This window comes from Bufo gargarizans, chromosome 3 (genome assembly GCF_014858855.1).
Source record: "Bufo gargarizans isolate SCDJY-AF-19 chromosome 3, ASM1485885v1, whole genome shotgun sequence".
In the NCBI taxonomy this organism is placed as follows: Eukaryota; Metazoa; Chordata; class Amphibia; order Anura; family Bufonidae; genus Bufo; species Bufo gargarizans.
The window spans coordinates 81,505,739-81,518,932 of record NC_058082.1 but is presented as its reverse complement, the minus strand read 5'-3'; the positions used below and the strand labels follow the sequence as shown (position 1 = coordinate 81,518,932).

Here is a 13,194-nt window from a genome sequence, read left to right as displayed (position 1 = left end):
CCATTAGGTTTCCACTCAGAGGAAAATTTTTGTAGCAGAGACAATAGTCCTGTGTACACAACTTTTGTCTCTGCTTCAAAAATCTTCCTCTGAACTGAAACCTAACGGACCACATTATAGTCTATGGGATTCGTAGGCTCTGTTCAGCTCAGTTATGTGCCAAATCCATCCTCTGTTCTCCTGCTCCTATAACGAAGCAGGAAAACGGAAAGGCTGAATGCTGATGTAAACTCAGCCTTAGGCTACATGCACAAGATCATATGTGTTTTGCGGTCCGCAATTTGCGTATCCGCAAAAATAAACGGATGACATCTGTATGCCATCCGTTTTTTTTTTGCGGATCCATTGTAACAATGCCTAAAACAGACAAGAATAGGACATGTTCTATTTTTTTTTTGCGGGGCTACGGAACGGACATACTGATGCGGACAGCACACGGAGTGCTGTCCGCATTTTTTGCGGACCCATTGAAATGAATAGATCCGCATCCTATCCGCAAAAAAACCCGAACGGACAAGGAAACAAACAACGCTCGTGTGCATGCAGCCTAACACTACGGCTAACTTAATACTTTGGTTTTTCAAAATTAAGCTCGTGGCCACATTAATCATCGATATATCCAGAACTCTTGTACCACTAATGGTGCTTTTCAGCTCTGTCTTGTGTATCAAACTTGTGGCCTGATTACCAATATCAAGCTTTCCAAGGATGCTATAATCAATACAAACTCAAGCCACTATATGTTTAAAGCACATTCCTAAAATGTCACATATTGTATTCCTTCAAACTGTCCAAGGCTTGTGTCTTCAAAGACCACCAAACAAGATAAAGTATGACTTGATAAAACAAATTATTTATTACTAGTAAACCATTAACGCCACCAAAAGTTTCCTTGATCCATTTCAAACAAGTCTAAGGTCTAAGGGTCTTTGGTTCAAAACTTGTTGAATGTTGCCTATAATGGTTTTGCAATAAAAAGTGGTACTTTTATGAAAGTGCTGGATGTATTTCATCCCACCCGTCCATAGCATTAAGGTGGCCAAACACCTATCATAGCTCTTGATGGAACACTCGTTCAGTCAACAGCTTGTCTTCACAGCTCATTATCTATAGGGAGAGGGCAGTATATTATAATCAGACACCTTTGGCGGCATATCTCCCATGAAAACAAATATTTGGTCCGAAATTCAACATGACCAATCCTTCTCTCGCTGGAAAGCTGGGCAGTCCCACTGAAACTGGTGGGTTCTTTTGACTTTGCTTTTATGGGAACCTTTAGTGGTTATCCTGTCTCAACATACACCTACTACAATTAGTAAAATTAATATAACTGACTGTTATTTTCTAGTTTTGTCTGGTTTACAAAGCCCACATTCAAAATGACCTATTAGGGAATTCTGAGTTAAAAGGGAAGGACTCCCCCATTTAGGTTTCTCATCTGTTAGCTACAGCCAACAACAGTGTCAAAGAGCATCTCTATCTCTGGAGGACCCAACACATGTAAACATCCCATTGATTTAAATAAGAACTGTGTAATGCTTCATTTGCCCTCTGGGGGTGCTGCAGGGAAATCAAACATTGGCTGCCATGTTTTCCCCACAGATTAAGGCCTCATGCACACGGCCGTTGTGCGGCCGTTCTGTGCATTGGGGACCACAACTTGAATGGGTCCGTGATCCGTCCGCACAGCAAAAAAAAATAGAACATGTTCTTTTTTTTTTGCGGTGCGGAGGCACGGACAGAAACACTCCGTAGCACTCCGTAGTGCTTCCGTGGGGTTCCGTGCCATCATTCCGCACCGCAGCTCCGGATTGGAGGCCGGTGCCCTCATATTGTGGACCTGCTGTTTGCGGGCCGCAATAGGGCCGCGGCCGGGCAACGGCCATGTATATGAGGCCTAAAGGTGATTGTAGCAGGCCCTGTGTTAAGCTTCTCCTCAAAGGACCCTTTCAACAGCAATGGATTGTCCAAAGTTGACAAGCCCTTTAACTGTGGTAGTTATCTTTGAGATGCCTACGGCCTTCTGTGGACTCACGCTATAGTTCTGTTTATTGTGTTTATCTTACTTTATTAGGAATTCTAACATTCTATAGCACCCATTTCTCTATAGTCACCATGCTGACATTGTATGTGATCAGCAATATGTAAAATATGTACAGTACTTCCATCCTAAAATGCTACAAAAAATTACATAATCTCTCGATGTTTAACACGTTGTCTGTAATCTCACCTCCATATAGAACAATATTACTAGGCGGAAAGTGGAGCTCTCATTTCAGAAAACGTCTGACATGTCATAGGTTCCGTTTCTGGTGATCTGGACACTGAGACCCCACTGACTGCTGAAATGAAGGATAGAAGCATTCCTAGAAAGTCTGTGAGTCTGCACACCACTAACCTTATTTTTCAAAGGAGTTCCAGAGGCAACCAGAGGGGCACAGCACTCAGCTGAGCTCTCCTACCCCTTTGTATCAACGATCGGCGGTGGTCCAGGCACCCAGATCACCACCAATCAAAACATCTGATATGTCACTCACTATGATATGTCAGAAGTTGAACTTTTTAGTATTACGCTGAGAATTCCATGAACCCTGGAGGTCTCCCCTCTCGTTTGATACACCAGACCTGGAACGTTAGTGGTACAAGCTTTATGAAACTGTGAGCTGATCAACTACAGTACAGGGTCTTTCACTTACAATACATACGTGCAACATGTTCATATTTTCAGCAGTTTTTTTGCACGTTTTTTTGTTAGAGCTGGATGACAAAGTCGTTTATTTTATTAAACTGGGAAAACATTAAGTCATGCCCCAAGTCTGCAGATTTCTGAAGAATTCCATCTTATGTGTCTACACTGTTTCTGTTCTCTGTCAATCCCATTCTTCCTGTCCCCTTTCCACAAATCTTCTATTTAAGGACTTGTTTATTTTGGATTAGTGCCTTAACGAAATCAATCCGAAAACAAGCTACGCTCAAGATATATATAGACTCCCCACCGGTCAGACAGCTTGGATGTCTATGCACAATTAAAGGAGATATGTGACTTTGAAAATAGCTGTGATATCGGTACAGTGATGTCATCAATAAAACAATAGAGAGGAATACAGATAGAACTAGGGCTGCATGCTAACTGGCTACACTGAGTAGTGAGGGAATGATACTGGCTCCTACGTCTACTTTTTCCAGAAAAAGCACCACTCTTGTCTATTAGACTATTCAGTCTAAAGGAGCTGAGCTGCAACACCAGACACATCCCATGCACAAGAGTGGAGCTATTTCTAGGGAAAAAAAAGCCCTTTTTGCTCATTTTAATACCATTTGAACCCCTTTAAAGGGAATCTGTCACCAGGAAATGCACAATGCCTTGTAGAGCTAGCTCAGCTGAATATAATGTTACCTTTCACTTAGTGATCCATCTCTTCATTCTGGAGAGAAAGTAATTTAAATCCATATGTAAATGATTGCTCATTTATATATGTATTTAAGTACTTTCTTAAGTGCACCAAGGGCTGTCCCAAGCCATTCTGTGCACCCTTACTCCTCCTGCTTCCTTTGTCAGCCCCTGCCTCTCCTTCTTGATCGACAGGGTCAGGTTCCTGCATAGTCACCCTGACTGGCCCTCGCAATCAGGAAGAAGAGGGAGGCTCTGGTGAGGAGGTGGGAGGAACAAGGATGCATAGAGTAGCTTGGGCCCACCCTCTGGTGGTTTATCAGTGGATTTCCTGCTGACAAACTCCCCTTAAAAGGGTTGTCCAGCCTTTTTTAACTGATGGTTTATCCTTAGGATAGGCCATCACTAGCTCATCTGCAGGCGTCCATCACCAATGTTGTCGTTACTCTGTAGCTACACAGAACAGCTGATTGATGGGGGTATCGGACCTGAGGATAGGCCATCGCTTAATAAAGGCTGGACAAGCCCTTTAAACCATTACCTATACCCACATAGCATATGCACAGTGTATGGCCTACAGCCATTCTGATATACAGTATAAGCTTGCTGAGTCTAGCTTAAAATATGGACCTAAAGTGACAAATCCCATTGAAAAATAAACCAATTATGCTACAAATTTAGCATTTTACATCTCAGAATACCATAATTAAAAGTTTTTATTTTGTTAAGGGGGGTTCTATCTTGGCGCCACCGTCTCAGGCATTAATAGCCACCAGAATACAGAGGCTCATAAAGAGGCTAAATGCTAACCCTTGATTTTGTCCTATCATACAACAGTAAGCAGTGTAAGTCACACCTTTTCTTCAGTATATTTCTCAGTGCATTCCCATCCAAATATTTACTTATATACTTAAATTTTATATTAAAATATTAAAGGAATTATGTACAATCATCCAAAAACATACAAAAGTATAGGTTATTTTTAAATATTTGCTGGCTTTTTACAATACAATAATTTTGAGATATGGCTGCACAGAATGCATATATGTACATTATAGACAAACATTTGAATCCAGAGATAACTATTGCCACTGAGGGTTATTAAATAAAAAAATAACAAAATTCCACTGCGTGGAATATTGGATATTAAAAGTATTTTCAAAAATTGTATTGGTTACCTCCCTAGCTAACCCAACATATCCATCTTGACACTTTAAGAAGAGTTTTTATCAAGAACTTCCTTCTGTATATGAAGGCATGATGCAGTACAGATATATACAGTATACATGTATGATATATGGTGTTACTATTTGGTGCTCATTGTTGATCAGTGTTTTATCTGACCTAAACTAGGAGATGAGTAGAATAAGTTAATATACCATATTATAAATCACATGTGTAGTTGCCTTCCAAGGCTGGATGTAGGGTTTTCCTACAACATATTGGCTATATGTTATTTCCAGTATGAAAGAACTAGGTCTTGATGGTTTCTTATATGTAATAGTTATTGGACAAGCACCATTAGCACCTCAACACCACACCAAAAACCAGCAGTCTCCTAGAGAAAAGTCCACTCTAAACATTACCATGAAGCAAGCAACAAAAACAGTTGGTGGACTTCTGATGACCTGTAGCTACACGTGGCAATCACAAAGGTCACCTATGACCTCCTGTTAAATAATCTTAAGAGTTGTCTTATTTGGTGCTCTTCCAAGTGATTGATCATGTGCCCATAACACTATCTCTATAGGGTCACAATGACAATGAGGTTCTAAACAGCATGGTTAACCAACTGTAGATCAACCCAGAAGATATCTGGTGCTTCCCAGTAGAAGTTAGAAAGCCATACAAATAGATATTGTGCTGATAATACCGAATTATCATATCCTACATGTGTTAATAAAGAATCCATCATGAAATCCCTTTATAAAAATACCTTTTACCGCCCCATACAATATAGATAAGGTCATCAATCAACCGATCAATCCACATCTTCTGGAGATGTGTCAGACATTTCTAACCAGACGCATTGCAGTAGGGTCTGATACAAGCTATGCTGCCTTGGTGTTCCGTGTCTGATATATGCTGCCATACATTTTAAAGCATTAAATAATTTAATAAAATAAAATAGCTATAATTGCATAAAACACTGTATTATAGCAGCTCAATCGTTAAGGTGCATTATAGCTACCTGGAAAAAGGAATGAATGTCAAATCATATGGAAACCAAGTGGTTGGAATTTCAAATGTGATGTTTCATATAAATTCTCTATTCATCATGTTCCATATTTTCATCACATGGATTAAAACCATTATAAATCACCTAATTTTTCAAACCTGAGATTTGAATTAAAAGCAAGTTCTCTGTATATTTTTGGTAGGTGATGTCTATATTCAGACAAAATAATGTAAAAGTAACCCCTAACCCTTACAATATGTGCTACAGATCTGGCCTAATCTGGATAGAAAGACTATGTTCCATCTCAGTACTGTACTCATTCTAGGCTTGGGTTAACACTGGAGCAAATCTGCAGAATAATCTTTGAATGTCATCTCTTCCATCTTTGGACTGGTTTATTTCTGGAAAATAAATGGCTTCCGATACAGTAGAGAATGATAAGAATGCGGTCTGCACTGGCGTGTAGCCACTGCTCCATACATCTGCAGCCATTTCTCCAGTCCTTGCAGGAAGTATAATAAGTACCTTTGATTTTCAATCACTATCTCTGAGAACGATGGCTCGAGTCATTCTTATTGGGTTACGCTACTTTCTGTAGTACAATTTTTTCTTCTTTGTTTAGAGGTCCGTGAAAAGTGAATTTTCCTACTGCAAGGTTCTCCCTTGATGACAATGTCTTTGCTCTGAGACATGACGTCTCCAGTGAAGGTGTTGGTCGCCCTACACTCGTAGGTTCCTGAATCGGCTTGTGTCGCGTTTTGGATAACGGCGGTTAGAATGGTAGAATACTCTGTTGCGATTGCACTTCTTTGCTTACTGATGCTGTGGTTTATTGTTCGATTCCCGACTCTCCTGCGTAAAATCCAACTAATGTTTTTGTAAAGGTACTTGTTGACGGAACATGTTAAGGTCATGTTTTCACCTTCTTTAGCCACCCTGTCTATGCTTATGTGGAATCCACTGGGTACATCTGAAAGATTTAAAAGATACAGTATATACATAAAATGTATCATATCAAATTATTTATTAGTACAAGCAGAATGTAATACCAATAGGAGCGGGAGTAAGGGCGCTTTCACATTCTTGCTATTCATTTCCGTTCTTCTGCTCCGTCATAGAATAACAGAAGTGCCGGAACTGATAGGAACAGAGACGAACAGATCCCATTGACTATAATTGGATCTATTAGGTTTCCGTTTGGGAAAAGGTTTTTTTTATCAGAGAAGAAAGACTTTTCTTTCTGCTATTTTTGACAAACTTTTTGACAGAGCCTCAGATGTAGATGTGAATGAAGCTGAAAGATGGGCCATTCTCGAGTCTGGTAATTTGTACTGGATTGGGTTCTTTTGCCATAGGTTTAACCAACAAAAAAAATGATCTGTGTGGTAGGTTGGAGAGCGTGGGTGCTATGGGTGGGTGTTGTGTTTAACCCCTTCTGTGCTTGCTGTGTTTAACCCCATTGGGTTATTTAAAAGCTGATGCCTGCTTACAAACCCAGACAGCACCATAGCCGCCGGGTGTCTGCTGTTTAAAATAGCAGACACCAGGGTCTAATGTAAATGTGATCACAGCATCTGTGAGCTTAAAAAAAAAAAACAGGAGCTCCCGGGCCTGCAAAGGATTCCTCTAGTGCATTGGAGTCTACGAGAGAAGCCATCTAATGATTGCATGTTCAAGTTCCCTATGGGAACTTTAAAAAGTGTAAAAAAAAAAAGTTTTTTAAATTAGTTAATTATTTTTTTTTAAGTACAAATTCAAATCACCCTCCTTTCCTCAAAATCAAAATAAACGTTCGAAAAATGTACTATTGAAATATTAAATATTAAAATATTTATTCCATATAAAGACTTAGGCCTCTTTCACACGAGCGTGACGGATTATGTCCGGATGCGTTCAGTGAAACTCGCACCATTTTGCAAGCAAATTTAGTCAGTTTTGTCTGTGATGTCGGTCAGTTTTTTTTCTGCGTGGGTGCGATGCGTTTTAATGCGTTTTTCACGAGTGTGATAAAAAACTAAAGGTTTACATACAAAATCTCTTAGCAACCATCAGTGAAAAACACATTGCATCCGAACCTGCTTCCGGATGCAATGCGTTTTTGACTGAAGCCCCATTCACTTCTATGGGGCCAGGGCTGCGTGAAAAACACAGGATATAGAACATGCTGCGTTTTTCACGCAACGCAGAACTGATGCGTGAAAAAAATAAATGCTCACGTACACAGACCCATTGAAATGAATGGGTCAGGATTCAGTGCAAGTGCTATGCGTTCACGTCACGCATTGCCCCTGCGCAGAAAACTCGCTCGCGTGAAAGGGGCCTAACGGCATTTTTTGGTCACTTTAGCTCCCCCAAATTTTTTTTATGAAAAGTGATCAAAAAGTCACACACACCAAAATGGCACCAATGAAAAGTAGAAATCACCCTGCAAAAAAAATAAACCTTCATATGGCTCAATGAACAGAAAAATCTGTAAAAACAGGGAGTGAAAAACCAAAACGCCAAAATAAAAAAATCCTCCACAGTTGAAGGAGTTAATATTTCCCCTAGGATTCCATGGAACAATCAAGAGCTGGTGTTTTGCTGCAAAAAACCCCACCAGAAAAAAAACGTGTGACACAAGCACATTTTGGATTTAGGGTTGGATTTTCTGGACTCAGCCTAAAGAATGACTAAAAAGTCGGTGTGCTGCACCTCCAGCCAGAGATCAATGTGACGCGGAGCCGCACGGCCGCCGCAGTGATATATAATGGTTGTATTTACTTAAGTGATTTGAAACTTCCTGTGGAAATCGCTCCCAGGTTTCCTGATGGAAGATGCTGTTTATCTTTGCCAAGCACCACCAGGAATCTCAAAATAAAATGCAGCTTAGTGACATTGGGAATGCGAGAAGATAAGACTGTTCTGTTCCTGTTTCTCCCTAGGTAATTGCAAACACACCCACAGCCCCGCTGCGTGCCAGAAAACGGACAAGGAAAGGCCGTCTCGCAGGTTACTTCAGTTTGATGTACTTGGACTGCAGCGACTACTTCAGAGGGTGAACCTTTCGGGAATGTTTTAAATCCCCGTCCTATTGTGAGCCTTGACTTATACAACTGTCAGACAGACGGTGACATGACCACCTACGAAGGCACGTCCTGTAGCACATGCTGAGGTAGAGTAGTGCAGTCAAAACATCAATATCCAGCGGAAAACAGCAATTTCAGGCAAAAGGAAAACCTTTAACCATTGGTGCTGAGTGGGAAAGAATAGCAATGTGAGAGACGTGAGGCAGGAGGGTAACTCCAGAATGTCCAAAATCAGGCGGATTATTCCAGAGGAAATGTTTGAGATTATACAGATTAGTCTTTTTTGACTAATCGTGGTGTCATTTTGTTATAGAAAATGTTTTTTGTTTTTAAGGGCATCTGTCAGCAGTTTTGCACCTATGACACTGTCTGACCTGTTACATGTGCACTTGGCAGCTGAAGGCATCTGTGTTGGTCCCATCTTCATATGTGTCCACATTGCTGGAAAAAAGAAAGTTTTAATATATGCAAATGAGCCTCTAGGAGCAATGGAGGCGTCGCTGTTACACCCAGAGGCTCTGCTCTCTCTGCAACTGCTGCGACCTCTGGACAAAGATTGACAGGGCCAGGCAGTGAAAACATCATCTCACCTGGTTGTGTCAATCAAAGTGCAGAGGGCGCGGCAGTTGCAGAGAGCAGAACCTCTAAGTGTAACGCCAACGCCCCCGTTGCTCCTAGAGGCTCATTTTCATATATTAAAACTTTAATTTCTCACAGCAATGTGGACACATATGAACATGGGACCAACACAGATGTCTTCAGCTGCCAAGCGCACATGTAACCGGTTAGACAGTTTCATATAATTTGTAGAAAATAACAAAAAAATAGATATTATGACCGTGTTTAGAGATGAGCGAATTGTTGAAAAGTTCGATTTGGCTGATTCGCTGAATTTTACAAAAATATTAGCTTTTTTTGCACATTTTTTTGTGGGTGCAATGACAGGGAACTGTGATAGTGCCCCCCCCCCCCCATTGTACCCCTCAGATGCTGCGTTCATTCACCATCGCGGCATCTGAGTGTAAAAACTGTGTGAAATTAACATTTCAAACAAATGCAATCAAACTCCATTTGCTCGCGACGGGCCGGTCACCGCCATCTTGCTTGAAGATCTGGCGCAAAATCTCGCGCAGCGCACGGGATTTCAGCCAAGATCTTCAATCAAGATGGCGGTGACCGGCCCTTTCACGAGCAAATGGAGGGGGTAAGTATGATTTTTTATTTTTTTTTACACTATTTCAGGTTAAATCAATTTGCTAACAAGAAGCACGAGGAAATTCGGCTCCGAGGAGAATCGAATTTATCCTGAAATTTGGATCGAGTTCCACTGTGGTATTCGATTCGCTCATCTCTAACAGCGTTAGTACACGCTCTTACCTGTGACATAGAAATGTATATCTCTTCTTTCCATTCCTAATTTATTGGTGGCGGTGCAGGTATACATGCCAGAGACCTGAGAATCATCCACCACAAGTAACCCTGCAGTCTGCAAAAGAGATTAAAAAGTCTAGTTGGTCAGATTGTCCATTATTAACAATCAAACCATTTTTTTTTTGCATTTAAAGGGGTATTCCAGTTTTCTCTTATCCACACAATAGCCGATGCCTATTAGATAGGTGGTGATCATTCCACTGGGACCCCTGCCGATCTCCAGAATGAGGACTTCATAACCCTCAGGGCCCCCTGAAATTAACGGAGTACCAGGTCGGGCTGCGCACTGCAGCTTCATTCATCTCTAAGGGAGTTTAGAAGACAAGCCTAGTATAGCGCTTGTCTATGTCCTGTGGTTAGGGGATAACCTCTGACACCTGGAATACCTGTGCTGGTTAGTGTAGTGGCCTTGCTGGGTTACTGCAGCTCAGCTCCCATTGAAGTAAATGCAAGCTAAGCTGCAGTAACCCAGTACGGCCACTACACTTTGAATGGAGCTGTCTGCTTCCTGTTCCATTCAGAGGTTGCAGGGACCATCTGATTGCTGGTGGCGCCGGGTGTCAGACCCTCACCCATCAATATCAGGAGCCTGGAAAACCCCTTGAATTCTGTAGAACGACTTGGTGATATCCTTTTGGAAATGTGGCTGGCTAAATTGGATTTATTGATATTTAATTGCCTGCTTCTTAGCGGGAGTCTACTTTAAACCCATAATCTGAAATAACAGATTTATAATATTACTCTGTAACCCGCATTGGGGTTAAAAGTAGTACTATGAGCCTTCTGTAAAACTGTTGCAGGAAAACTGAAGTGGCTGTTACAGGTTCATCACAATTTCAATAATTTTTAAACTTTTTTTTTTATTCTATTGGCAATTATTTAAACCTTTATTATGTAGTATGGTTCAGAAAAGACAGAAATCCATCAAGTTTAAACAGCGCTGGGAAGTAGTAGCATAGAGTAAGGGCAATTAGTCAGACTATGAATTAGATAAATGGTGAAGAAAATAAAACAATAAAAAAATCTATATGCATATATTTATAAATATGACTAAATATAAATAAATATTTTTATATATGACTATTGAATTTTGTACACATCACTGTGGAAGGCACTTTACCATAGACCACTTGAGTTTTATTCCTACTATTACTACTACAGTAATAGTAATAATAATGATATAATCCTGGAGTTTGCATGTACAGTTCTAGTCTAATAGCATTTCTACCGTGCTGCATGTTCATGGTTAGATTCACATTATGACCCTCAGACCCCTGGATTGAACAGATGTGGGAAGTACAAGTGCACACAATACACTTCTCGTCACGTATACACTGGACACTAAAATTAGCTGAAGCTTAAAGTGAAAAGACTGATCTGGATTGGAGACGTGAGAATATAAGTGTTTACGGTGTGGGAACTGAGTCATTAAAGAAAAGTGGAAGTTGATATATTACAAGTACGTACTCCACTTGTGTAATTGACTGTTTTAATGGTACACGCCATCCCCGCAATATGTGCCCAGAAAGTAGTCAGAGGAAATCTCAGTAGAACGCGATTGCAGTCATTCCTGTGTGCCTTAATGAGTTAGTCATAATAGGACATATTTCCTGTCCTTCACCTGCACCGGTCCAAATTTTATTTTGGCACAGTGTACACCAAGCGGGTCAGAAATTCAGAGTGCAAATGAACACATTACATACTGTTAGTAGCTGTTCCTATTATCCAAAGAGGTAACAACGTGGAAGGCCTTACACTTAAAGGGGTTGTCCAATTTATATGAAAGCCTTCCCAAAGCCCGAATAATAAATAACTCACCACTTATCCCCCCGCTGTTTCCAGCACTAACGCTCAGGTCCTCACCTCCAGCCGTGACATAGTTGAATAAGGCATGTGACTGCTGCTGCAAATTACTGGTCTCAGAGGTCAGCAGTGGAATTGCAGTGCTGGAAGCAGCAGCGTTGCAATGCTGGAAGCAGCGGAGTTGCAGTGCTGGCAGCAGCAGAGTTTCAGTGCTGGAAGCAGCAGAGTTGCAGTGCTGGCAGAAGCAGAGTTGCAGTGCTGGCAGCAGCAGAGTTTCAGTGCTGGAAGCAGCAGAGTTGCAGTGCTGGCAGCAGCAGAGTTGCAGTGCTGGCAGCAGCAGAGTTGCAATGCTGGCAGCAGCAGAGTTGCAGTGCTGGCAGCAGCAGAGTTGCAGTGCTGGCAGCAGCAGAGTTGCAGTGCTGGCAGCAGCAGAGTTGCAGTGCTGGCAGCAGCAGAGTTGCAGTGCTGGCAGCAGCAGAGCTGCAGTGCTGGAAGCAGCGGAGTTGCAGTGCTGGAAGCAGCGGAGTTGCAGTGCTGGCAGCAGCGGAGTTGCAGTGCTGGCAGCAGCGGAGTTGCAGTGCTGGCAGCAGCGGAGTTGCAGTGCTGGAAACGGCGGGGGATTTAGTGGTGAGCAATTTTATTTATTTATTAGGGCCTTTGGAGAAAGTGTAATGTCAGAAAACCCTCTTAATGGGATGACAACTCTCCTGACTCGTATGCCAGTAAACAAAGTTCAAATAATACTAAGAACTGTGAATTGCGCAATTCCTCTATCACTCCCCCTGGAAATGACAAATAAATTGACAACTGTCTGTTATCCTGTCTCTTGTTAAAGGGGCATGCTCTTACACGTTGTGACACTATCCAATCAGTGCTGCCAGCGTGTAGCAACTAGTTGTTAATTTATTCATCATTATCTTTGCAATGGAGAGGGTGAAATCCAAAGCCACTTACGCATCAAAAAGACACATGCAATTCATGCAGGTTTTATCATGGTCTTTGTGTCATTTTTTTGCCGGAGACCAACAGCAAAATCCACAGTGGACTTCTCCACTGTGCTTTACTTCCCATGTGAACAATAAAGTGGGTCCGGCAGCACTACTATATCCAAAGAAAAAGCCAATTTGGAAAGTCCATATATTGTACCTTATATCCCGGTAATGTTGGTGCCAGCAGATCGGGATCCTGGCCGATGATCCACAGTCAAAATAGTAATATATAAAAAGAAATCCGCAGCACTCTTCAGGTGATGGTGAATAAAGTGGATTTATTCCATACAACAGCAAGGAATTGCGACGTTTCGACCGCTCCCGGTCTTACTT

General features: G+C 41.5%; 1 protein-coding gene across 1 annotated transcript in view; it reads right to left on the bottom strand.

Moving 5' to 3' along the window:
* Window positions 1-438: 438 nt before the first annotated feature.
* Window positions 439-13,194, bottom strand: part of FLT1 (fms related receptor tyrosine kinase 1) — a 74,709-nt gene continuing 61,953 nt past the window's right edge. The window contains exons 12-13 of the mRNA XM_044284641.1: window positions 10,016-10,124; window positions 439-6,540 (exon numbers count right to left, since the gene is read on the bottom strand). Coding sequence (XP_044140576.1) covers window positions 6,143-6,540; window positions 10,016-10,124 — 507 coding nt within the window. The 3' untranslated portion in view covers window positions 439-6,142. The remainder of the gene's footprint in view (window positions 6,541-10,015; window positions 10,125-13,194) is intronic.